This window comes from Capronia epimyces (assembly GCF_000585565.1).
Source record: "Capronia epimyces CBS 606.96 chromosome Unknown aczIQ-supercont1.1, whole genome shotgun sequence".
Taxonomy (NCBI): domain Eukaryota; kingdom Fungi; phylum Ascomycota; class Eurotiomycetes; order Chaetothyriales; family Herpotrichiellaceae; genus Capronia; species Capronia epimyces.
In genome coordinates this window covers 1-25,569 of record NW_006912904.1, presented here as the reverse complement: position 1 = coordinate 25,569, position 25,569 = coordinate 1, and the positions used below count along the sequence as shown (strand labels likewise).

The 25,569-nt window shown below is 51.3% G+C and overlaps 8 protein-coding genes across 8 annotated transcripts; 6 read left to right on the top strand and 2 right to left on the bottom strand.

Annotated features, from left to right (window-relative positions):
* Positions 1–1,340: 1,340 nt before the first annotated feature.
* A1O3_00008 (uncharacterized protein) lies at positions 1,341–2,831 on the top strand (the record flags this gene model as incomplete). The annotated part of the gene is made up of 1 exon (XM_007730160.1): positions 1,341–2,831. One exon carries the CDS (start codon positions 1,341–1,343, stop codon positions 2,829–2,831), a length of 1,491 nt encoding a protein of 496 aa, XP_007728350.1.
* Positions 2,832–4,014: 1,183 nt separating this feature from the next.
* A1O3_00007 (ATPase) lies at positions 4,015–9,088 on the bottom strand (the record flags this gene model as incomplete). The annotated part of the gene is made up of 9 exons (XM_007730159.1): positions 4,015–4,612; positions 4,673–6,072; positions 6,131–6,497; positions 6,550–7,145; positions 7,197–7,440; positions 7,495–7,838; positions 7,899–8,350; positions 8,416–8,498; positions 8,523–9,088. The coding sequence occupies 9 exons, from the start codon at positions 9,086–9,088 to the stop codon at positions 4,015–4,017; spliced, it is 4,650 nt and encodes a 1,549-aa protein (XP_007728349.1).
* Positions 9,089–12,047: 2,959 nt separating this feature from the next.
* On the bottom strand, positions 12,048–13,584 carry A1O3_00006 (ubiquinol-cytochrome c reductase core subunit 2; the record flags this gene model as incomplete). Its single annotated transcript, XM_007730158.1, has 4 exons — positions 12,048–12,143; positions 12,196–13,049; positions 13,101–13,275; positions 13,327–13,584. The coding sequence occupies 4 exons, from the start codon at positions 13,582–13,584 to the stop codon at positions 12,048–12,050; spliced, it is 1,383 nt and encodes a 460-aa protein (XP_007728348.1).
* Positions 13,585–14,436: 852 nt separating this feature from the next.
* A1O3_00005 (uncharacterized protein) lies at positions 14,437–15,883 on the top strand (the record flags this gene model as incomplete). The annotated part of the gene is made up of 2 exons (XM_007730157.1): positions 14,437–14,877; positions 14,924–15,883. 2 exons carry the CDS (start codon positions 14,437–14,439, stop codon positions 15,881–15,883), a joined length of 1,401 nt encoding a protein of 466 aa, XP_007728347.1.
* Positions 15,884–16,623: 740 nt separating this feature from the next.
* On the top strand, positions 16,624–16,975 carry A1O3_00004 (F-type H+-transporting ATPase subunit epsilon; the record flags this gene model as incomplete). Its single annotated transcript, XM_007730156.1, has 3 exons — positions 16,624–16,655; positions 16,714–16,828; positions 16,892–16,975. The coding sequence occupies 3 exons, from the start codon at positions 16,624–16,626 to the stop codon at positions 16,973–16,975; spliced, it is 231 nt and encodes a 76-aa protein (XP_007728346.1).
* Positions 16,976–17,357: 382 nt separating this feature from the next.
* A1O3_00003 (uncharacterized protein) lies at positions 17,358–19,770 on the top strand (the record flags this gene model as incomplete). The annotated part of the gene is made up of 5 exons (XM_007730155.1): positions 17,358–17,433; positions 17,484–17,551; positions 17,602–17,730; positions 17,781–18,014; positions 18,067–19,770. The coding sequence occupies 5 exons, from the start codon at positions 17,358–17,360 to the stop codon at positions 19,768–19,770; spliced, it is 2,211 nt and encodes a 736-aa protein (XP_007728345.1).
* Positions 19,771–20,174: 404 nt separating this feature from the next.
* Positions 20,175–21,231, top strand: A1O3_00002 (uncharacterized protein; the record flags this gene model as incomplete). Its single annotated transcript, XM_007730154.1, has 2 exons — positions 20,175–20,392; positions 20,439–21,231. The coding sequence occupies 2 exons, from the start codon at positions 20,175–20,177 to the stop codon at positions 21,229–21,231; spliced, it is 1,011 nt and encodes a 336-aa protein (XP_007728344.1).
* Positions 21,232–22,431: 1,200 nt separating this feature from the next.
* Positions 22,432–23,496, top strand: A1O3_00001 (uncharacterized protein; the record flags this gene model as incomplete). Its single annotated transcript, XM_007730153.1, has 1 exon — positions 22,432–23,496. One exon carries the CDS (start codon positions 22,432–22,434, stop codon positions 23,494–23,496), a length of 1,065 nt encoding a protein of 354 aa, XP_007728343.1.
* Positions 23,497–25,569: the final 2,073 nt, after the last annotated feature.

Sequence of the window (25,569 nt, the reverse complement as noted above, 5' to 3'; positions counted from 1 at the left end):
TCCCAAGCCTAATTCCCATACCCTAAATAAATACGGAGTATGGGTACGGAGTACGGATACTTAGGGTCCTAAACCTTAGGTGCATATAGGTACGTACCTAAAGGTTACCTTGCCTAGGTAACAGAATATCCGTCGCCCACTCACAGCATCAACTAATGTTGCCAACGCCAAATCAGTCTTGGCCCGAGCTTTCTGTCTTTCATATTTCTCATAATAGCAACTAGCCCTCGCAGTAATAGCAAGCAGTTCAGTCCGGAGTACTGCAAAAGGTGCATCCTTTACCTAGGAATTTTCCAATATACCCGGATGGCCAGTCTGTCCACTGATCCCGCATAGAGGTGAGAAGGACTACTACCAGAGAGCACTGTGTCTCACTCGCAGCTGGACGGCCTACTGCACTTTGCTTCCGTATGGTAGTTGGTGTGAACTATTTTTCATCAGTACCTACCTACAGATATCTAATAGGTACGGAGTATCTGTACGGATACCTACCTAATAAGTGTGGCATGTTGAAGAGGTAGGGTGGCTGGGTGTCAGCAATAATAATGCATTGCGCAGTTTGCACACATCGGCAAACCTACCATGTTCAACTCTGCGTCCAGGTCTACCACTGCCTCCCCGCCACCTAGTGCAGTCGGTGCGCGCTTCATGCAAAGTACGGAGTACCTACGGAGTATCCATGATCGGCACCACTCTACGGACGTCTGCGCGAAATCATATCGCAGACAGAAGACCAGCACTTCCAGTCGCTCTTTTCCTTGAGTTGAGAAACCGACACCGACGCTGACGCTGAGCTGTTGTTTTTACCATCGATAGCCTCGCGCACCTTATCGTCTTTGCCGCCGCCCTCCGCATGTTTCACCTAAATGGCACTCTCGAATCGACCTAGACGCCTGCCTCGTCGGGGGCCTCTAATCCGCTATGAAAACGAAGACAGCGACTCGGATGCCTCAACCCAGTTCAATGTCCCATCTCGGCCTTCGCGCGCTGTCCGACGGGTACAGACATATCGAGAGTCAAGTGACGAGAGGTCCGAACATTCATCCTCTGGCGAATCTGATGCCTCGTCTGAAGAGGTCTTTCTGTCAAGAGGTACAAGAACACGTCCCACAAGACAAGAAGAGCCTGTCCCTTCTATACTGCGCAAGCGAAGGGCTCCAACTACAGCAGAAACTCGGGCTGCAAACCCATTCACTTCATATAAACGTCGGAAAATTCGGTCCTCGGACATTCGCTCCAAACCACCTGCGTATTCACGAGGGATCCCGCCCTTACTACTCGCTTCAAATCAACACATTCCCCCTTGGCAACAACTCCCGTATCACATCATTGTAAGCATCATGAAGTATGCTGCCTACCCGCTGTATGGACAAGCGTCCCGCAGCAACCCTTCCATCAACTGGCTTTGCTCTACTTCTCTTCTATGTCGATCATTTCACGAGGCTTGCATGGCTGCATTGCTTTACAGTCCTCCACTCTATCCTGCGTGGCGAGCTCACGGCCTCATGCGATTGCTTCGGGAAAGTCCTAGTACATCGGCCACAGAATACAAAAATTGTATTAACTATCTCGACATCGAAGTCAAACATCTTCTTTTCAAAAAGAGCGGCATTGCCATCGATGAGCTTTTATCCCATACCCCTCTTCTACAGGGCATACGCCTATATTCAAATCATGATGACTTCAATACCCTTATTTGGGCGCAGCCAACAGCCCAGAGATTGAATTGGTCATATCCTGCGGAATTGTTCGACCACCTCAACAAGAGTAACATGATAATGAGGAGCTTTGAATGGAATGGTCGATTTCCCAGCGCTCTGGAGGCTCTTGAAACTGCCATGCGCGTCCATTCAGGTGCCTCATTCTCTCGCCTACGCCATCTTACCTTTCTAAACCTAACGCTCCCGGAAAAGGCCAGTGATGTCGACATTGACACAGCGTACAGTCTTCTTACTGGCGCACTCAAACATCTGCCAGATCTCAAAAGCCTAACATTCCGAAACTGCACCCTACTCGATGAGGACGCGGCCACGATGCTCCCTATTGGTCTGCAGGATTTGGAGTTCTCACATTGCCCCTGTTTGACTTCTGAGACCCTTGAACAGTACTTGCACTCAGGAGGCAGCTCGTTGAGAACACTCAAGCTCTTTGGGAATCAGTCCATGTCCTTGGGCTTCATGGCTAGCCTTCGAGTACTGTGTCCTCGTCTGCGAGTTCTCGAAGTTGATATGCTCTACGTCGACCCAACATCGTACCGTGATCGAGATCCTCTCTATGATGAGTTGTTGCCTAATGGTCCTCCGACTTGGCCAACTGATCTCGTCACCATCTCTGTTGAAAATTTACGGCAACTGTCGGCCACAGACGCTGAAGAGTTCTTTGCCTCGCTTGTCGACTCTTCCGAACATCTCCCTTATCTGAGGAAACTCAACATCAAAGCAATTTTGAAGGGCGCGAGCTGGAGAGATCGTGCCAATTTGAGGAAGACGTGGTTGCCGAAACTCGAAAACACCTTTCTCAGCAGTGCAGAACCTTCCAATGTCACCAAGAAGTCGTCCAAGACATCGCAGTTGATATCCCAACGTCAAAGCAGTCGCATAGCGAACAGCCACCTGAGGAAGTTCAGTATCAGAGTGCACCCTGACGAAAGTGACACCACGACGCCAAAGATGGTCCAACCCCGATGTGAGATCGTGAATCTGGTGATATCGGATCAAAGGCCTTCTCAGGATCAGTTCCACGAGGATGATTTTCTGGATGATGCGCCAAGTGACGATGGGGAATGGAATGGTCGTGACATGGAGACGCTTTCTGCCGGCTATGCATGGTGATTTGACAGGCTATCCAAATCCCCGATGCCGCCGTCTTTCGGCACAGGTAACAGCGCTGTGAATGGCTGTTAGTTCCAGACGATTCCTCTAATGTAGTAAAAGTCTTGCTTCTGTGTTCAAGTACTCATCAGGACTGCAAGGACGCTCGCTAAGCGTTACTAGTTTTCGAACGGTACACAGCAAATAAGTGAGCTCAAAGCCAATACCAGAGCAATTCATCGTCCTTCACGTTGCCTGTAGTTGTCCCGTCGCGTTGACAAAATCCATCAACGCCCAGATCTTCTCACATTCGCCTTCCAGGGTTCCCTCTCCATTGGTTCGTCCCCTGCTTCATCCGACGGTTCATGGCACCGCCATTTCCCCGACCTACGACATATCAGGCCTGTCTCGCGCCAGCGGTGATGCTCGACTGGCTTGTGTCCCTGATTCATAGGAACTCTGGCCAGCAATGACATGATTCCGGTCTGGTGCCTAAGACAACCTGCCTTGGTTGACCACTCCCTTCGGACAATGTAGGTCGTCGCGCAAACCTAGAACCAGTGCCCCAGCCTCATCTCTATAAATTATCTATAGAGACAGGCCTCCCACAGGTCCATCTGATAGAGAAGAAGGAACATTTCAGCCTCTGTTTGTATTATTTACTGGCCACTTGCATTGACCCGAGCCTTCATGGTGGCACCCAGTAATTTCCTGGAAATATCTTTTCCGACACCAACCACGGTAATAATTAGTGCATGTGCTACATGTACAGCATACTGTACGACGGCCGGGCCGCCGAACAATAGAATCAATTATATTCTGGCTGAAGCGTAATGTCACAACAGGTCTATGATTGCTCGGGAATCGCCGAAAAGGACTGCAAGCCTAATTAGCCGTTTGTCATTCTGGTCCTGTAATAGTCGGGATCTCGCTTTCGCGGCTACTCGCGCTATACACTATCTATATATAACACGCAATGGAGCCGAGACAGATCAATTTATCCTTTGCTAACAGGTTGGAACGAAACTCCGCCGGTGGTTTTATTATAGTGTTACATTCTATGTCGGTCTGAGTCTAAGAAGGGAAAGGCTAGAATTTTCAATATGCAGACACGGGCGGCCAATCGAAGGATCTGAGGTTGAGAAGGTGGCCCTCCGCCAGTCCATCCAGCCGCACCGCATCGCACCGCAACGTGACACTGTCTTTATCCTCTCGTCGGGCTCCTGAACGAAGGTGCTTGTGGGAAAACGCCGAACCCTGGGGAGCTGGGATCGTGGCTACGCGGAACACGGCCATCAGGCTCGTCGACATTGGTGCCAGCCACACCTGCACCCGCACCCGCATCACCAGCCGTCGTACGCTTTCTGCCAAAATTGAGGCTCGGCACACGTGGCAGCCAGTTTTTGTTCTTGGGCACCCGCAGCAGCCAGTACAGGAACACGGCGCCGAAAACATTGAAGATGATGTACACCCACATGAGTCCGAAGTTGCGCCAGCGGTCGGCGTAGTTGATGGAAAGCTGTGTTAGAAAGGCATTGGTCGAGGAGGCAGAGCAGAACTCGCAGTTCCGCGTCGCAGTTGGGTCGGTCACGTAGCCGCCGGCCATGTCAATATAGGGGCCGAGGTACTGGCCACAGGTCATGCCACTCGGAGGTTGGAGCGGCACGAGTTCGATCTTGGAGCATTTGACCGGGGCGTTTGCCAGGCCGGTCGACAGGACAGCGCTCACGAGGTAGGTGAATGGGGAGACGCGGTACATGAAGATCCAAAAGCCCGGGAGAGCCGTGGGCGTTGCCAGGACACTGTGATTCGTGTAAGCTGTTGTGCTGGGGAGAGAGGAAGCAAAATGGAGTGACACTTACCCGCAGAAGATCAGGGTTAAACTGAACAATAACGTCGCTATGTTGCCCCCGTTCTCGGCCGTCTCGATTCCCGCAATGATCATGTTGCAGAACGTCGAGGTGAAAAGATAGAAGGCCCAGATGAGAAGAAACATCAGTATACCCCTCGAGTGCACCGTGTTCGTCCAACTCGCGTTTCGTTGCATGCCGATCGGGTAGTAGAAGGAGAAGAAAGAGATGACGGCCATTAGCGAATTCCAGGGCAGTTCCACGATAATGTTGGCGAACAGGAACGCCTGCCAGGAGTAGGCTTTGGATGGGCGCTCGCGTGCCTCGTACAGGCTCCGCTGCGTGACGAACTGAGGCATGATCTGATTGACCAAATTGCCGAAGATAGTCAGCAGCATAAAGAAGGAGAACATCTGGTTCTGGAGCCCTTGGAGCGACGTGCCGGCTCGCCAAAAGGAAAAGCCGATGAACAGACTAGAAGCGGTGACGAGGAGGGTCTTGGAGTAGATGTATGACGGGGTGCGCCAGTATTGCTCGAAAACCCGCCGGGTACAGACCTGGACTTGGTACCATAATGGTGTGGCAAAGGATTCCAGGTGTTCATGATCCGTCGAGATGGGGATTTTGGAGAGCCGGTCTTGCATGTCGTCCAGCGTCCTTTGCACCTCGGCGTACTCTTTGCTCTGGCGCCAATTCTGGAACCAATCTTGGTCGGTGGTCGCTCCTGGGGCGGCGCCAATCACCCTCAACATCCATTCTGCCGGGTTCTCCTCCTTCCCACAGGGCTGGGCGCCCTTGCTTTCAAAGTAGCCAGTCAATGTCTTAGATTCCTCCCCAATGTCCCCAAAGTAGATAGTCTGGCCCCCCTTGGCGAGGAGGAGAAGTCGATCAAAGCGCTGAAAGAGCATGGCGGATGGTTGATGGATGGTGCACAAGATGGCTTGGCCATTGTGTGATAATTTCGTGATCAGACTCAAAATGGACCAGGCAGTCTGGCTATCGAGGCCCGACGTGGGTTCATCGAGAAAGAGTAGGAGTTGGGGTTTTGCCGCAAGCTCCACGCCTATCGTCAGGCGTTTTCGTTGTTCGACATTCAGCCCTTCACCAGGCACCCCAACCACAGCGCCGGCGTAGTCTTCCATTTCTAGCAGCTTGATGACTTCTTCCACGTAGTCAAGCTTCTCCTTCAGAGGCGTGGACTTCGGTTGTCTGAGGAGGGCGCTGAACCGCAAGGCCTCACGCACTGTCGCGGTTTGGAGGTGGAGATCTTGTTGCTGTACATAGCCGGTCTTTCTTTGGAAGGAATTATCCCTGAGGTGTCCGTCGACCATCATGTCCCCAGTGACAACACCCATGGTCACGCGGCTAGCGAGAACATCCAGCAACGTGGTTTTGCCAGCTCCGGTTGCGCCCTAGATTGCAAGGCATGTTAGTAACGCTTCAGGGTCTATTTCTGAAAGAAGCACTCACCATAAGGGCGGTCAGTGTGCCTGGCCTCACCCAGCCGTCAACGTGATCCAGGATCCGCCGGTCTTCACCCTTGATCTTGATGTCGTAACATACGTTTCTCCAGTGAAAGGTGGCGGTTTGTTTGATAATTGCAGTCTGGCCTTCTTTCTCGTCATCTAGTTCATGTTTTGGGTCACCAACAGGGTGCCTGCCCACAGGCTCGGTCAGCCCAGACTCTTCGTCATTACTCTCCTTGACCTGTGGAGGAAGATGACCACGACGAAAGACGAGAACCTCCCCCTTGGAGCGGCTGCTAGTAACCAATTCTGTCCCGGCCAAATAGGTAAGGGTAAAGGCAATCCAGAAAGCTATGATAATTCCCAAATTTCTAAAACTTGTCAGCATATGCTACGTCCGCTACCTTGACGGGAAATCAATACCTCCAAAGGTGGCTATTGTAGTAGCGTAAGGATCCATTGAGGTAGTCATCCCCATTGACAAAATCTTGTCCAGCTCGAGCACCGTTTGCCTGGCAAACTCGCTCGAGGCCGCTCGCATTTGTGTAGGCAGGCCCCGTCGGGACATATATGGAACAGGGGAATCTTCGGTCGTGGAATTCATTTACCATCATACTCTCAAAAGTGTAGGCGATTGGGTTAATGTAGTTGATCCACCGGAACCAGGGGTGCATGTTGGGTGTCGGTAAGGCGAAGCCCGCATAAATGACAATAGCTAAGATGAAGATGGCCGCAGGGGCCAACGCCTGAGATAGAGTCCGGGATATGGAGGCGATAGTGCGAAAGATACTAGACATGGCCAGTGTAGTGACGAAAGAGAAGAGCAGGTAGACGAAGAAATGCCCCGGTGTCCGCCGTAGATTGGTCATGAAATAGAGTACCAGATTGAACGAAACACTGACCACAACCTTCGTTGGGAGATCGACCATCATCGACGCTACCGCCTCAGCGAAAGGGTGGTAGAGCGCATAGTCGTTGTGCTTCTCGACAATCGGCCGTTGGACGAAGAGGGCCAGAATCTGTTCCGGTCAGCCACGGTGCTCAGTTTCACCACAGATTCCGCGACCTACCTCCAGCGCGCTCTGCATTGCGGCGAACAGGACTGCGAAAAAGAGGAGGGCGCCACGACTGTAGAAGCTGCTGGTGCTGTCGGGAAGGTTGTAGAACACGCTACTGGTGATGATTCCCATGAGCAGATTGCCGAAAACGGTGGTGAACAAGATGGTCAAGTCTCCTCTCTGTCGCTGGAAGCCACGAGACATGCAGAGACGGATTTGCATGGGAATCGAGATTGTATAGGGTGATTTGACTGTCCTGCATGTTGATTGCTCAGTCTTTCACCCTGGCCACGGACAGGGGAATACATACATGTGCTTTGCCTGGTTTGCCTTTCTAGACAGTTTAAACTGTTCGAGAGAATCTCCCCCGAACGGGTATGCAGCCTCGAAATCGGCGATTTCACGAAGTAGATGCTGCCTGGATTCGCTATCTCTCCACCGAGCAGCAAATTCCGCGGGGGTGTGAGGAACGCGATCGTGATAGCCTTCGGCGATGATGCGTTCTGCGGGGTTCGTCAGGGAGGTCAGAAAATCCGCTGTCGTCTGTCGATCCGCGCAGATGAAGCCCATATCGGTGAAGTACTTTTTGGCGTGGGTGGTCGGTCCGAAGTAGATCTGTCGCCCCTCGTACAGTAGAACAACCTTGTCGAACAACTACCGGGTTCATTTGTCAGCCCGTGAAATACTCCAGAAATCGGGAATGTCGGAATTTACATCATAAGCACTCTGAGATGCCTGGTAAATCGCCACGATTGCGGTAGCGCCAGCCAGGCCAGTGGAGAGCTTGAGGGTTTTGACGAACTCGAGCGCGGTGGCGCTGTCGAGGCCACGTGTGGCATTATCCCAACATTGAAGAGGGCTACCACTGAGGGCGACCTCTGCAATTGACACGCGCTTCCGCTCACCTCCACTAACTCCGCGGATGAAGTCATTGCCAACCTTGGTGTTGATGGTGTGGGAGATACCAAAAACTGCCATGATAACATCTCGCATATGCTGTGCGTACTGGTTGCGGGTGACACCGGGAAGACGGTTACGCGGGGCTCGGGCCCGAGCTGCAAACAACAGCGTTTGTCCGACCGTGAGCTGTGGAAAGTGGACATCGGTTTCGGCTTGATAGATGACTTCGCCGCGGAAGTGCTTGTGCATCACCTCCTTGGGGATACCTAACACAGACATCCAGTCAGAGAATCCCGCACGCCTTCAACCGCGGCGGTGGGAGACTGCTTACCTTGGTAATTGATGGTAGACGCTTCATCGACGTAGAAGCCATGTGTCTTGCCTGCGATGGTCTTGAGCAGCGTCGAACAGCCACTATATTGCCAGCTAAATTAGCACCAATTCCTTACTGGGGAAGAAGGATGGTGGTCTTGCCTTCCGGGACGGCCCAGAACGACGAGTAACTCGCCGCTTTTCGCCAAACCATCGAAATCTTGAAGAATTCGAATCTTCCGTTGTCCCTTGCCTCGCAGCCGATTGAATAAAGCTGGCCCTTCTAACAGGACGTTGGCGACATCCTTTTGGTAATCGGTTGGCGTGCCCCAGCCATGCACGTTGAGGTTGCGATAGGACACGCCGGCGGTGCGACGGGGGAAACGCTCGGGGTCTCGCGAGACGATCTTGACCATGTTCCTAACCCAGGCTTCCGCACTGAATTTGCCCGAGTTGGGGTCTAACCGAGGATCCGTGTTACCAGCGAACGGGTTCACCGTCCCTGCCTGGCTGGAGATGGAGGCGTTGGTGACCTGGCGGGCCAATCGTGCGACCTGGGCTCTACCTTCTGCTTCGATGTCAGCACCGCCATTCTTGTCGCTCCAGATGTCATCATGTGCAGGTGTGCTCGAGCTATCATCCGCCTCCGGCTCAAGGCCCTTGGGCTCGGACTCCACTGGCTTCTCGGCCATGTTGTTCGAAAACGGCGCTCGATTCAGTGGTGATTACGGCGAATGAGATGCCATGGGCGCCGAACTGGTTGCTACAGAGGCAGCGCACGGAGGAGACTGTGATAAGCTTGTCCCGGAGCATGAGAGGATGGAGGGAACAGGGAACCCGACAAGTTAAGTAGGTATCGCTTTAAGCGCGTGTTGTGTGGAACTAACTTGTCCCGTGCTGGCGTGATCGGGATCTGCCCGGGTTGGCTGCATCTCTACGGAGTACAGTACTAAGTACTAAAGTAGTAGCGTGCATGGAGCAATGAATGACTGCCGGAGTACGGAGTACTCTGCCAGGACTTTGTGGACAAGCAAGCAAGCAAGCAAGTAGGCAGGCAGAGAAAGCCATGGCCAAGTTCCCAATAATCGGGCACTGTGGTGACAACCGCCTGGGCGGAGGACGGAATGGACTCGTAGTGCTCCGAGTGCCTCTGACCTTCCTTGGCATGGACCATCTCCTACGTTTACTGTACCACAATAATACCTACATATGCACATATGCATATCCGTATGGAGTTACTAGTACGGAGTACAGAGTCCAGACTAATCTGCTATTCATGCAGTGTTATGATCTCGGGAATCCTCCGGATCCGAAGCCCCGTCCCACTTCCGTCCACCACTTACAGGTTCAAGCACGCACCCCGGATTGTGGCACATATCCCTCGAGCATGAATGCATAAGTGCTATGAGAATTGCTCTCTCCTTCATCGGCTTCTCTTGACCACGATGACATCCACGGCCTCACGCCATGCTCATAAACACACCTCTAACAAACTCCCTCAAAAGACCGATCTAGACTGGTGAATGGTCATATTGCCGATTTGTTCATATCTGGCATTCTCCGTCTTCCGGACCGAAGTGGACAGTAAGAGGTATTTTCGCTCTGCACTATAGAGCAAGTGGTGTGTCTGCCTTAGGTAGTTAGTTAGTTACCTAAAGTCATGCCTTAAGTCTATGACTTTACAAGTCACTAATCGTAGGCGGATTCTAAATTTCGCCATCAGTCTGGATCCCTCCCATCTGCCCCGAGCAAGGCTCGGTTTCTGTCAAAGGGTTTGTGATAGGCAGCACATGACATCTGTTCTAAGTGGTTTAATACACTTAGGATTGTAGGTGCAAGCAGGGCAGACGAGGTCACCATGATCGGTGCAGAAGATATCGCCAGGGCAGCCTTGTGAGCAGTCGCTGGCTCATCGACAAGATGGTCAGGGTTGAAGCAATATTTCTGCCATCCTCCAGGTGATCTCAATAGCCGGCTTGCAATTCATCTACACAATCTGTCATTTGCCGTCTTCGATTTGTCCAGCACTGAAACCATAGATGAGTCAAACCCGTGTTATCTGGCTCCTGCTACAATCTGGATCGCCACAGACAACAACGTGATTTTTGATTTTTGATCATTTGCCAAGAGAGACATCGTTGATGGGTTGCAAAATACCCAAAGGAAGTCATAGCCTGCCACGAGAAGTACACATCTTGGCTTCGAGACAACATGGGAGCCATCGTTGAAGTAGCTTGCGGTGGCATCGTTAGGAAGAGGATTCAGGACCCGATACATCTCGAGTCATTTCCCCTGTAGGGGCGATACAAAAGCGTCCCTTCTCTCTAGAATGCGAGTATCCAAGCAAAGCTGCTGTCGAGAGAGACGGTGCTACCATGGCGACGAAAAAGCCGAAACGTCTTCGAAGATTTGTGCTTCTCGCGTATGATCCCCAGTCATTCTTGTTTGTCTGGGGTTCAGGGCAATACGGAAAAGGCCAGGATCTCGTCATGCACGTTGCCTCAAGAATCTCGGGCGTCGTCTTGAAAGAAAGTCTCTATTCGACGTTCAGATACATCAGCAAAGCCGACCATGTCAAAAAGGTCTATGAAGCGAGGGGGAATTTGCTCCATATCAACATGATGACCTTTCCACAGCCTCTGGCTGGCGGCTAAGGTGCTACTGAAACAGCTGAAGTAGCACTCTTCGCAAGCGAGGTGCGATCCAAGGCCTCGATCAGCACCAATCTCGCCTCTCCAGCGTGTGAAAAACACGCCAAATCAGACCAGCCATCTACCCCGCCCAAGGAACAGCAGAAAGAGAAGACCCTATTGAGCGACTAGCAGTTCGGCCAAGCATGCCGCGTGACAGAGTTGTCCAACGGAAGCCTGCTTCGGAAAGCATCAGGCCGCTCGCCGTAAGAGGGATTTGAATAAAGGGCGATGATGCTGCGGAGCAAAACGCAGAGGCATGAGATGCTTCGGACCAGCGCAGCCATTGATGATTTGAGTACAAAAAGTTCGGAAAAACAGAGACGAGGCTGACAGAGCAAGAAAGCACCCAAGTTCAGCCCCGTGTCTCGGTCTTCGGGCCATTGAGATGTGAACCCTGACAACACGACTATGATAATGTTTGGACTTCCACCTCAGCTTGGACGCAGAATAAGCGTCACTTTATACATACAGGTGTAGCAGCAGAGACATGGATGACGAAACCAAGATTCTCCGCGATGAGAACTGTTCCAATCTGGGGATTCCACAAGGTCAGTAAGGTAAGCGAGAAGGTCAGCGAGAAGGTGAGTGGCAGGGTGGATGAGTTTAAAGCGGCACGCACTTCGTGAGCTACCCGTGAGCTTGGGGCAAGTTTTCACTCTCTTCACTATAATTCCCAGTATAGGCTCGCCCATCAAGGCGATAATGGCGCTTAGCAGCATCTGCACATTGGCCGAACGAAGGCTGAGATACAAATTGGCCAGAGCTGAAGTTGTCGCCACTTGAACACGTTCGCCGATACCAGTTCTGGGGGTTTGTGAGAAGAGACTGTACCCTCGTATACGAAGTACGATTTGAACCCAAGATAGGTGGAATTGTTGTATGACTGTCAAGGGTTTGTTCTGATATCTACAAGTTTTACACCATCGTTGCCTAATCAAGAAACACCGCACCCTCTTGTTCAGACCGTCAGACCTATTTCCGACGCATATGGAAGGACGAACAAGTCTCCAACGGCTGAAACCGAGGCCTTGGATTCCAGTAATTGTTTGGCAGCCTAGGTCAAAATTAGCATCAAACGGTAACTGCGTACCAGAGGCGACACTTACCGCTTTGACCTTGTCGCCAGAAACTTTGTCGATTGCCGCACCAATTTCATCAATCTGGAACGCTTTGCCCTGGGTGATCAGGCCAGACCCAGTGGCTTCGAGTCCAGCATCAGTCTGTTGACCGGCTTCAAGGGCCCTGAACTTGGCCAACACCGTCGCCTTCTTGATGTCCTCTTCCGCAACCTGGCCTGACGCAATCTTCTTCAGCGCTTCCACCACATTCGTGCTTGCTTTTGCAACATCAAGTGCCTCCCCAGAAATGGTGACATACAACAGCCCCGCATCTGAGTATGTGGCATGGTTTGTAGATACGTGAGCCTGAGGGAATTCCTTGGCAGCTTGAGACAACAACGAGAAGCCTGGCGACCATTTGATACTAGACTCTCCTCCAAGAAGCGCTGCCAGAACCGAGATTTCTGGCTTGAAGGACGAGCCAGACGTAAACGAGCTGGACCCAGGGAAGCCAATGACCACCACGTTCCCAGAGTTGTGTGCAATCCTTTCCTCGCCGCCATAGTATTTCGAAGTGGGGCTCGACAACTTGAGTGTCTTAGAGCCATTTCCAGTGTCGGTGAAGAATTCTCCCACCCACTTTGACAACTCCGAGTGACTTGCGCCGTTAGCAACCACCGCGATGTTAGATCGAGCGTAAGCAGCGCGACCAAATTCGGCAATGGTCCTCACGTCGAGATATTTGGAAATTGTGGTCGAGGAAGTGGGATGCAATGGCTCGCCCAATCCGCGGTGGAAGGCAACGGCGTGGACGGAGTTCAGGGCGAGTGATGATGGGCTTGCGAGAAGGCCCTGCTGTCCGAGTTTGAGAACGCGAACTACCTCCTCATCAAGCTCGTGTGCTATATAGAGTTAAATGGGTAACATGATGAACACGGATTGGGTGTACGAACTTGTGTACCGGGTTTTGGAGATTATCTCTCCCAACAGTTCTGTGAAATACGGAAGGTCTTCGCGGAGGAACCTGGCTCGAAGTACAAGGTTCTCGCGGGAATGATAGGCGGATAGATTACCACCGAGCAGCTCCGACTCACGAGTAATGCGCAAACTCGATCGTTTGGTGGTTGACTGTTGACAGTTAGCCCAGGATGTTACCGAAGCGTGCAGGCGCAGCCAAACCTTGAACGCAAATTTCTCCAGCGCATCTGACAGGCCGGGAAGGGGTTGGTATCTTGTGCCAGCTTTTGCGACCACGGTCAGGGTTGTCGTCGGACCTGGCAAATCTCTGCTTGCATATTTGATGCCAGAAGAATCACCCGTCTCGTATTGAAAGCTTCCGGAAGCTGCAGCCGCCAACCCTCTTCGCTGGAACGAGGCAACGGGAACCCGACGGCTGGCCCGCAAGGCCCTGGAGCCCAGCGAAGCTGGAGAAGCCATGGTGAGAGCGGTGTATTTGGCTGGAGGTGAATTGGGTTGAGGTGCGTTTGTTCGACGAGGGAGCTACCTCAACATGCAGTTGGATGGGATCGAGCTGCAGTGGAGGTTCAGGTTGCGGAATTGAATGCCCTGCCATTGGCGGTTCCGGTTTAGCCTGCCAAGCCTCTCAAACTCTTTCCCGAGACGTCTTTCCCTACTACTACGTACTACGACTCCCTCTCAGAATCCGTTCTACAAGCAGAGGAAAGGCCGCCACCTGCAATTTTCCCTGCACTGCATTCAAAGGACAGGCAAATTGTTGTCGTCAAGTCTTCTCCCCTCCTCGGCACATGAGAGCAAAGTAGGCGATGGAGGCCGCACGATTTTAACGATTACTCACCCCTGCGATTACCTTACCTTTCCTCTTTTGTCACGTGCGAACAATAGGAAACATGGAGGAGGTAGGACGGTTTGTCATACAGTGCACGAAGTGCTGTAAGGCTGATTCCTAGACAGGACCTTTCACGGCTATGCTGCCTTGCCGTCCAAGATACCTACGGTGGATTTCTTGCTGTCCGTATTCGCCGCCTGTATATACTGCAGGACTAATCAGCTTAACAGCAAATCTTCCAACACTTGACCCTACAGGGCAGGCTTTCTGCCAACCAACTTGCACAAAGATGCCGACTTCCCCTGCGCCAAGTTAAGGCTGGAATAGCTGCGTTAATCCAGCTTCGACTAATTTATCATCATACCACCCCTGACGGCCTATCGACCTACCAAGCAAACTCGAACAGTGCCTACAATCTCATTCGCACCGGCAAAATTGTCCATCTCGTCGCGAAGCGATATGGACCACCAGCCGCAAGCATCATGGAGCATCTCACTATCCTCGGCTATGCCACTGCTGATGAACTTGAGGTACGAGTGTCCGAATATGACCGCCTAATTGCTCAAGAAGAAACTGCCGCATATACAAATGGTCGTCTCGCCCACTCCCCCCCACCCGGGGTGAACACGAATAGCAGAGCCGGTTTTCGGTCTGCCCTCAAACACCTGATAGACAACAGATTTATTGTGTGCGTCCGCGATGCCCACTTCCAATCCCAATTCGACGCCCGCCGAGACATCGAGCGGCATCTCGCTCATTTGGAGGGGTTGCCGGCAGCCAAAGGAAAGAAGATTCAGTCGGACATCGATCGCAGGGTTGATATAGAACTCGGGTCACGTCTAGACGCCTCTATTTCGTCCACATCGGTCCTGCAGGATCTTCAAGAGCAGGGTTTGAATGGCGAAAACATGACATACAGCGAGGTATGTTTGGTTCAGCCGATATAGTTCCCCGAGCTAACTATGACAGTACAAAACCATGCTTTGCATTGACTACTCCAACCTTGTTATCTCTGTGCGCAACGAAAAGGTGGCTTTTGCTGCTGATAAGTTGTTTGGCAAACCAGTCGCACAGGTGGCTCGAGCAGCCTGCTTACAGGCCGATGTCGATTCGGGTCCGTACAAGCTCCGGGATTGTACATCAACGCCAGCGCCGATACAGAGACTTAATGTGGCACAGATATGCAGTGACTTGGCCGAGATTGCCACACTTGAGAATCAAATTGGCGAAGGTGTTGAGAATGGTTGGCCTCTGGCAGAGTATGCCGTCAACGGCCATCGTGGTCCGCACACTGATGGCGCAATGCACCCTCAACAGATTGATCACCAGTTGGCAGTACTAGCAGAAGGCCCTTTCCACTTTTTCTCACAGGACCATGTCGGGGGCCATTGGCTGCTGCATAAGACAGAGCTGAACAATTTTCTACGCGACAAAGAGTTGATGAGACTCATGGGCGAGAGTCTGAGTGGGCCGGCTCTAAGAACCGTGCGTATACTCATGGACAAGGGGAAGTTGGATGAAAAGTCTTTGCAAGAGATCGGACTGTTAGGCGCAAAGGAACTTCGACAATGCTTGGCTCGATTGCAGATGATGGGGTTACTAGAACTTCAAGAAGTCCCGCGAGAACCCCAACGACAGCCCAATCGGACGATATTCCTTTGGTTCTACGATCCGGAAAGGGTTCGGAAAGTGTTTCTGGGCAGACTCTACAAAACCATGGCGCGTTTGTTTCAACGGTTGCAGCTTGAACGAGAGAAACTGGCATCAACATTAAGCAAGGTCGAAAGAACTGATGTACAGGGGAGTGAAGAAGAAATGCTCTCTCCTGCCGAACTTCAAGTGTTGTTTCAGTGGCGACAAAAGGAAGCTTGGTTCATGGCCGAGATCAGTCGCTTGGACGATTCCGTCGTCATTCTCCGCGATCTTTGAACAATATTCCCAGGAGGTGTTGCAAATTTATTCTTCCTATTATTCCATGAGCCCTGCACGGCTTTGAACAGCGTCAGAAGCTTATCTTCACTATCAGTCCAAGAAGGAGTCTAGCCAATAAGACACCGTCAACTGACATGGTTCGATCCTCTTGGATACTTCGACTGAGAGTTTCAATATTTCTTAAGTCAACGAGATCTGGGCATCTATCTACCACTATCCGTCTTTGTTTTCTCGGCACACCAGTACACAATGATCTCAGTGTACGTATAGAATATCCCAAACAAGCTGATCAGGCTCAGGATCGCTCAGCGCGAACATACTAGCAGGCACTGGCCACCTAACACGAAGCTCAGACTGTCGAGAAAATGACGGGAATAATTATAATCGAGATAGTAGTACAGGAGATGACCTGGAAGTACAAGGCTGCACAATGAGGGTAGTTATTGTGTCGCAGCTTGACACTAGAATGCGGACATCTCCACCCAAAAAATTATCGATATTCACCATTCCAATAAGCAGCCACCGTAGATGGGAAGAAATTTGTTGTGTCTCAATAGCCCATTTTGCCCACCGGCTTCCTCGGCGGAGATGTGGCGTCGCATTAAAGTTGTTCCGCCCCGGAAGCTTGGCGGACACCGCAGCTCGAGCTTCCGCAGCTGCTCTGTTGAAGTTCCCCATCCAATTTGATCTGTATCAACCTCAACCTTTCCCATCCGCGCTCGTCCCACGGTCCCACGATGGCTTTCGCTTGGAAAGCTGCTGGTCTTACGTACGCCTTGTTTCCCCTACCTTCCAGCATATCCCGACACTGACTGTCTGACTACCAGCTACAACCGATATCTGGCAATTGCCGCAAGAGTGGTCCGACGATCCCTCAAAGAAGGACCTCGACTTCAAGCTGAGAGAAGAGGCGAGATGGACCTAAGGTTCGCGAAGTGGCAGGTGAGTTTTCCGCCGTCGTGCCCCGTCATCTGCGTCGACCTATTTCCTGACGCACATTGGTAGAACGGCAAACAGGGCGAGAACAAGAGCTTAGGAGCTGCGAATGCGGATGCGATGGCCGAGCTTGCAACCCAGGAGGCAAAATAGATGGCAAAAGACACCATATGACACGGCTGGGAGACAGCAGAAGGTGGATTAGAGCGTCAAACCTCCCGGTCTGCAAATATCACACCAAGTCAAAATGATTAATTCATCACGCAAGGTTCTGGCTGGTTGGAATCCGCAGATACCATTTGCACAATCTTGACATTTGTATATCTTCATCGTGTGATCCGCTACTTGGTCTATTGTGAACATAAACGTCGTGTCGTAAATATCACAGATACACGCAGCATTTATTGGGGTTTTCCAAGCTGTCATCATTGATTGGCCAGTTGAATTAGTCTATGCATATCGGCGACTGGCATCATGAAACTTCCTTCAACCCTTGAATCTTACCACGGCTCATCAGCAGCAATAACCGAAGGTCATGGTGCAACCGCAAATTCTTCACCCCAATACACAAATAAGCAATATCACGCGACAATTTCGCGATGCGGCATCTCGTCGGTGTTACAATCAACGTTCCCCGGACCGGTTTGCTGACAGTGCGCAGGGCTGCAACCTGGCAAGCTGGTCAAAGATGAAGACTTCACGCTATTTGAAGCTGTCGGCGCCTTGGAGGTTAGAGCCTCGCTAGGTTATCGAGTGCTGAAACTGATTACTGCTTACAGATTGGAGATCCCAAAATGGACAGCGGGTCGCTTGTGTTTGATCCTGACCTCGATGAAGAGCTTGGTTTGTCAACGGTTGCAACTGCCGAAGAAACAGTATGGTTGATGGATGAACTGATACGTCGCGAGGTATGAGACATGTGCGTTCGATTCGGTGGACAGTCGTTGACTCCAGGTAGGTAGCATGGCACATGGGATATCCTCTATCTCAAACACTTTTTACATCGGTCCACATCGAACGACTATTGTGGCCGGTCCCAAGGCAGCTCACCGATGCTCGCTTTGATCGAGGCGATCCCGTTGCGACCCGGCCTCCCTCCCTCATCCTAGATGTTTTCCAACCCTATTGCATTGGTCTGATCAAGTGCTGTGACCTCGTTCTATCGATGATTACGAGTGAGCATTATTATGAGGTATGATCGTGTAAGACTCACGGACCTCCCATTGCTAATCAGCATCACCCAGGAGGAAGATTTCGCAACCCAAATCTACAACAGGCCATTATTGCACGATTTTCCTGTGGATGAAGTGTTAGTAATGCTCCAAAATGCACGTATTTGGCTGCATGACAGCAGCTTGCCGGCAGGCCTGAAGGACGCCTTGAAAGCCCGGCTAGACCTACGGCAATCTCTTCTTGGACTGTTCCAGTCCTGCGCACTTGGGGATCGGAGCACCATCGAACATCTCGACCGTAGCATTGCCTATATCAAGATGGTCGAATCCTCGGCAATCCTAGGTCGCGCAACCGCAAACGAAGCATTTACATTGAAAATTCAACGAAAGCTCGCCAGCAGTGTACCACCGCGGCCAATGGTCGCAATTGAACGACCTAAAGCGTTCGATTTCCTACGACAGCTGATCACCGAATCGACGATTGCTTTTCAAGTCTTTGACATTACTGCCAGCGGAGATTTGCTAGTTGCGTACCAGACGTTCATGGCGCAGTCACCCCAGCCTGCTATCTATGTTCGGGCTCTTCTCCAGTCTTTCCTGACCTGTCATGACGCCGTACTAGGCAAGTTCGCTGTCAAGGATTTCATAGCACAAGACATCCAATCTTTGGTCAGACCAATCGTACCACTACTCGATCATGGTGTTGGATTGGATGACACAGCGACCGATGCAAAATTCCACTTCTGCTCCCGACTGGATTCCTTCATGAACCGATGCGGCCATTCCTTCCTCAATTTATTCCGGACGTTTTGCCTCAATCGATGTCGGGTAAGACGCACGCTATGTCATGCAGCACTCGAGTGGGATCAAATTCAGGCCGAGGCAGAGGAGATGGATACCCTTGCCCAGTCTTTGTTTCGAGAAGAGCCAATGCCGTACCCGCCTGGGGAAGAACTGACTCTCTCATATTCTCTCAGCAGTTGGGTATACCACCATAAGCTCATGCAGCTTCGGATCGTTGTGCAGACCGGCTTCGAACTCTCCATCTACGCTCCACACGAATTCACGGAAATCTATTGGTACCTCTCGTTTCTCTCGAGCACCCATCTTTCACATCTAGAGCGCATCAGCTTCTTTGTCTCTTCGAAACAGCTTTCAGCACAAACCTCGCCCAATGCAGTGCGAGAGACCTTGCGCAACCTCTACAGGCACTTCACCTGGCTGAAGGCCACCGAGGCCATGTCGAAAGCCTTGCATCGTGTACTCGTTGTCATTCAACGACATGGACAGTTGACAAACCCAAACCCCGCCTACGCATCGGAGCTCCTAAGATACGAACTCAGGATGCGACCGTTCATGCATTTGTCCGTTCCAGAACCTATAGATGTCGATGTGGCCAAAGATTTGGCATCACTACGGAATTTGTCTGACCCAGTGATACTCCAGCAGGCGTCACAACTGATTCAGGTGGCAAGAAAGGCATGGGATGAAGTTATGAGGGAGAAATGGCACCTGCAGCCTCTTTCCAGGACTGAAGAGGTCAAATCCTCGCCCAACACAAGTCTCGGCGCAACACGGTATGGCGTCGTGGAAAGAGAATGGACGAAAGATGTCCAAAATGCCATGAGAGCTTGCATCGGTGCGGGCATTGCAATCAGCACATTGAGCAAAGCTTTCCATGAGGGCCGAATCGCTGCTGTGAAGGTTGAGGTTCCACCGGTTGGCCATCGGGATCGGTGGCACTCGTCATGGCCAGTCCCGAGGATCTCTGGATGAAAGGAGACCTCCCCCCGCGAGAGCATTGAGCCGACGGCCATCATCCTCTCGGATACCTCATCTCCACCGTACACCATTTGCTATCACCTTGCAGAATACATTTGACAAGTTTATCATTCTGCTACTATGTCAGGGAGTAAGGGTCCGAGGCAGGAACACTATGTATTTAGTACTCCGTACTCTGGATTAGAGTACTACCACAATAGACTATTATTACCTACATGTACCTGGCACACTGGTAGGTGCCTGGTAGTGCACTGCCAGTGGCAGCGCAGTCCCAGATGAAAGGTCGCCAAGAACCCTTCTTATCTCCAGATCCGTATCTTATCGCCGCATAACATAAAATTTCTCGAGACATTTGCATCTGCTTGCCTGTCTTCGTCATTGTACGCTTACTTGCAACGATGGCTTCTGCTTACAAGTCAGCTATGCGCTCTGGAGACTCCTCCGACTCGGATGAGATGAGCTCCGTCTCTTCGGACCACAGCAGTAATACTGTTCGGGCCGACTCGCCCAGTAGAGGAGCACATTCTGAAACCCGGAAAAACAACAACATGTCACAGTTGCCGCTCGAAATGCGAAATCGCATTCTGATGTTGACCTCTCGGGGAGTATCATACAGGTTAGTTCGATCACTGCGTGTCCAAGAATATGCCTGACCTGTTTAGGCACCGACATCTCCTCAGCGACCTCCACTCGTTACTTCCTCACACCTACAAAGACACCAAACTAGACACCAAGTCATCGAACAACTACAACTCCGCCCTCAACGGCCTCGCCGATCTTCATTCCTGCAACTATGTCTTCTTTCTCGAAGCCCGGAAACATGGCCAAGATCTCTATCTCTGGTTGGCACGTGCCCCCAACGGTCCAACGATCAAGTTCAGTGTAACGAACGTGCATACTATGGCAGAGCTAGGGTTCGGAGGAAACTGTCTGAAAGGTGGAAGGGGCATGGTGGTATTTGACAAGAGCTTTGATGAGCAAATTTCAGGGCAGGAACATCGGTCTCTGCTTCGGGAAATGCTGAGAGGCGTCTTCTGCGTACCGCCTAAGGGTGTGCGAGGGATGAAACCGTTCATCGACCGCGTCATCGGCATATACGGACTCGACGGCAAGGTTTGGATCCGCGTTTATGAGATTCGGGAATCGGACCACGACAAACCTAGCAAGGAACATGTCAAAGGCGCTGATGTCTCTCTGGTCGAAATTGGCCCACGCTTTGTTCTCACACCTGTCGTCATTCTTGAAGGAAGCTTCGGAGGCCCAGTCATCTACGAGAACAAACAATTTGTCAGTCCAAACCAGCTTCGGAGAGAGACCAGACTGCGTCACGCAGGCAGGTATGCCAGCCGGCAAGGAGGCGCGCAGGAGCTTGCGGTCAAACGAAAGGCGCTAGCTTTGGACTCGGGCGCAACTAGAAGGACAGCAGGCCTTGATGATGCGAAGTTGTTTGGATAAACACACCGCAAAAATCAAACCACGAGCCTAGCTTCCGGCGCTTCCTTCTGACCAAATAACTCCTCAATACTACCACGTCATGGGCGATATTGATTCGCCGTGCTGCCATACCAGGTATTACCCTCTTCATCAATTACACCCCACACGCCCTCTTGACTTGTCGACTGCCACGAGCAAACACTCTGACGATGTCGTTGGGGACATGGCGTCGATATCTGCCGTGATGTCTTAGCCAGATGCCGATTTCAGACGCAATTGCGATCTAGAGGTTGTGCTGCAATCTCACTTGAACCCGAATTTCCTTGTCCGTACCCTCTCAGTATCGCGTCGTTTATTGGCCGTTAGATCAACGGGCACGTTTACGGTGCTATTTCAAGGTTGTGCAGGCGAGTCTGCTCTCACAAGTCATCGAATCGTCACTGCAAGCACGAGGGGTATCCGTGTATCAGGTGTGTATGAACAAGCAGTGCCTGCACAACCATCTTCGCATAAGCTCGATGCTATACATGCAACACTATGTGGGCCGAGGAAGCATTCGGAACCATTATCTCTCCATCCGCGAACTCAGAAGTCGCGACATGAACCAAGGTGGAAGGTGGGAGTTCAGACACTTCAACCAGGCAGCAAGTCACTATAGTTGTACATTCACCGCTTGTATTGAGAGGCACACTCCGGAGTTGGTACCCCGAGCCTGCAGTATAAAAGAAGTGCTGCTGCAATTGTCAACTAATCATAACCAAACACTGGCCAAACATCCCTCTTTTTTCCCCACGAGGCTGAAGACTCAAGCCAACACCCCTGCTGCCAAGCCCTACTAGTACTAGTTGTAGTTGAGCCAGTCAGTTCCTACTACATTAGAGCGGTGAGTAGACTCAACCTTTCTGTCTTTATTGCTACGAACACACCGTTTACAAACATCGATGATAACAATGGGGGTTATCAAACTCGCTCGCGCTTGCGAACAGCCGAGCTGTATTCTATGCACGCCATCAAGTACAACGACCGCGCGCGTATACCTATTATCACATCTAGATAGCCCCAATGTCGGGGTTTCGACCTCCTGAACCCTACAGTCATCTGCAGCTACATAGCTGCGCTCTTACTCTTACCCATATACCACTCTGTTTCTGGCTTGACATTCATTGAGTATATTGCCTCGCGCCAACCTCGAACTGTTCACTAAGGAACAACACAGGTGCCATGGCGATGCATCAACTCCCTCCGGAACTCGTCGTTCGCATATTCGAATCCCTCACCTCTGTCTCGGACATTCTCAGTCTCTCACTGGCGTGTCGATATTTCAACAATCTTCTCACCAAATCGCAAAAGCTGTCATTGTTTTTCATCGCAATGGACAAAGAGATAGGCCCGATGGAGGATATCCTACAACTCTTGACTCAGAACAACAACCAAGTGCTTCACCTGCATCGGTCCCCGCCCTTGTCATTTACGTTACTTGCTCAGGCCAATACAATTGCTCGTGTCGCCGACCGATTTGCTAAGCTGTACCCCAGCTTCAGATGGGCCGAATCAAAGAGTGCCCAACGCCGCTCTCTCGATGACCGCGAAGCCCGCCGATTGAGACGCGCTGTTTATCGATTCTGGAGCTACACTCAGGCATTCTACGCCAAATTGGCTCCCCGTCCCATACGCCTAGATATGTTGGCAGCTACAGAACGGCTGCAGCTCCTACGCACATGGTGTACAGACGACCTGTATGAATTGGAGGATTTACGGTGGACTTTCGAACAGCTCCTTGCTTCGGAGATCTGCCCCACTGATGGAGAGATATTTTCAAGGATTTCGGACGATACACGGCTGTCAAACACGTTGTTCCAATCTTCATCACGTCGCAACCTTGCCGCAAGCTCCATGGCAATCGAGAATATCTTCCACAGCTCCCGCAACACACAGGAGCTCGACCGAAATAAACCGACAATCCAGGAACTGCGCTTTCGACATATGCAAGGATGGGGCAGTGATCTCCAGAACTTCTATTTAGTCCAATCATTCTTGAAATGCACTCCAGCGCAGATCCTATGGCTGTATGATAATACTGTCATCAAGCAGGACGTCGAGCAATTCATTGAGCTCCAGACTCACGATCCCTGCTTTTTCGAGTCCAATTCAATGCTCTTTCACGATTGGGTGACAGTTCTACATGCTCGTGGCATTGATGTACAGAAGGCCAGAGAGGCAATCTGGAGCGGGAGTGCAGGCATTACACGGAGAACTGGAGGCCCGCTGTGTGAAGACGATTCTTAAGCCTGGAGACGCGCACCATCCATGTAGTCACGGTTAAGGCGATTGGTTACAGATCCTGTGTTGAGAACACGTGACTTCACAGGCTTGGCATCTACTCAGCTGACACGTGACCTGTCGAGATCGCTCGTGTGATTTTACGGATTCATCAACAAGGTCCGGGGGATCTGTCAGACTATATACTTTGGGTAGTAGTACGACGCACGTCGTGTCTTTACAACACTCAGCATAGTGCCTAACACTCGTTTATTCACACTCCCCGCCTTCTGTCACGCGCACTCTCGCAACTCTTAGATACCTGTGTCACACGGTTGTGCAAGCAAGGATGCAACTATGAGTCAATGCAACGTGTGTCACGATTGGGCCACCACAAGGCACATGACACCATATGACCTAGCAGGCCACGTGACCATGAAAGCTTAGCAATATCGTGCCTCGGTGCTCTGCCAAGGCTTGTAAAGACGTCAAGGTGCTTCGACGCGCTAACGAGGCGCGTCGTACACACTTCGTACTAGGCACTTAAGTATATAGTCTGACGAGGCCCCAGGCCCCGTTGAAATATGACAAGTCCTCCGTACAATCACAGCAACAGGCTTAGCATAGCCTCGTTGTACTTTTGACCTCGAGAGAGAGCCTTATACTCGTTGCGCTTCTCGTAACTCTCCTTCTTACTCTCTCTCGTCTTAGTTGTTAGGAATAGCCTAGTGTGAATAGGCAGAGTGCAGCGAAGAGTATAAGCAGTATATTAGGTATTCCTAGACGTGCTGTCGAAACTCGACTCAAAGCATAAGGAGGAGAAGTTCTCATATACGAGTCGCCGGCGACTCGTATATGAGACTCCAGTGTCGCTAGGCCGACTGGGTAGCCGAGGACCGAGGTGCTCGGCTACGTCGGACTTGTCTCGGCTGCGGTATGTATGCGGCATACGCTGTTCGTGACATTAGTATTCATATCATATACTGCATACACGTTCGCTCGTTGCCGTGCCATCGTGATAACGTGACCATAGAGGCTTGGCATAGCCTTATCATACACGTGACTCTTAAGGATGCCTTATAGGGCGTTGATACTCTCTATCTTAGTATTTGTCATTTTGAGCATTAGTACACGTTCATACGTCGCTATGTACTTCGTGATAATCCGTCTCTCATTAGTATACTTAGTAGTGATACTCTGTGCTCTGCACTCTACTCCTTGCTGTACTCCTCTATGAAGTTCCGTGTGCCTCGTACTCCTTATCTCGACCAGTTGACCTCTTGATAGTGTCGGGGGGCCGCCGTGATATCGGGGAGAGCACCGGGGCGCTTCTTAGTCAACATCTAGACTATACAAGTTGCTCCCTGATACGCGAATGAAATTTGAAACAGAGTCTGAGGGGCCCGCGATCGACGTTTTTTGCTCCGATCCTCATACAAAGTTGGTGCATTTTCAGACCTTTTTTGAACAAAGCATATTAATTGACGATTTTCTATCCTAAAAGAGGTCGGTGGATATATAAGGGAGGTGGTCGTCGCTTAGAATGTTATAGGGATTAACAGTGCCTAAGCATAGTAGTTCTAGGTATACTTAGCTATCTCTAAGTACTAGGTTTCGAGCCCTAGGGTACTTGATTTTAGGCATAAGCGTTCCTAAAGGATTATTATATCTTAGGCCTATATAACTATAAGGGACCTTGACGGAGGGTTTTGGTAGCCCCCGAGGTCCCGTAAGGTTATACGGAATATCTGCTAAGGTTTATAGTCTTTAGGCCTTATTATTTGGGTTCTGGGGGTTTTGTGCCGAACCGTGGCTGAAGAGCGCCGCGGGGAGGAGGCTGCAGAGGTTCCGACCTGCTAATATAGACGATTATATAGGTATTATTATTGTCTATAGGCGAGCAGGCGGGGTCACAGGCAATGCTGACAAGGCATTGCCGCGACGCTACCATCTGCCGGATTATGGCTGAACGCCTCTAAGTCAGAATCCGTGCCGGAACGCGACATTGTGACCCCGCACGTCGTAGTCGGATACGAATAGGCCTCTGGCCACGCACCTCAACAGGTCGACGGGGCCCCTCCGCCGGAAGCGGCGGGGGGG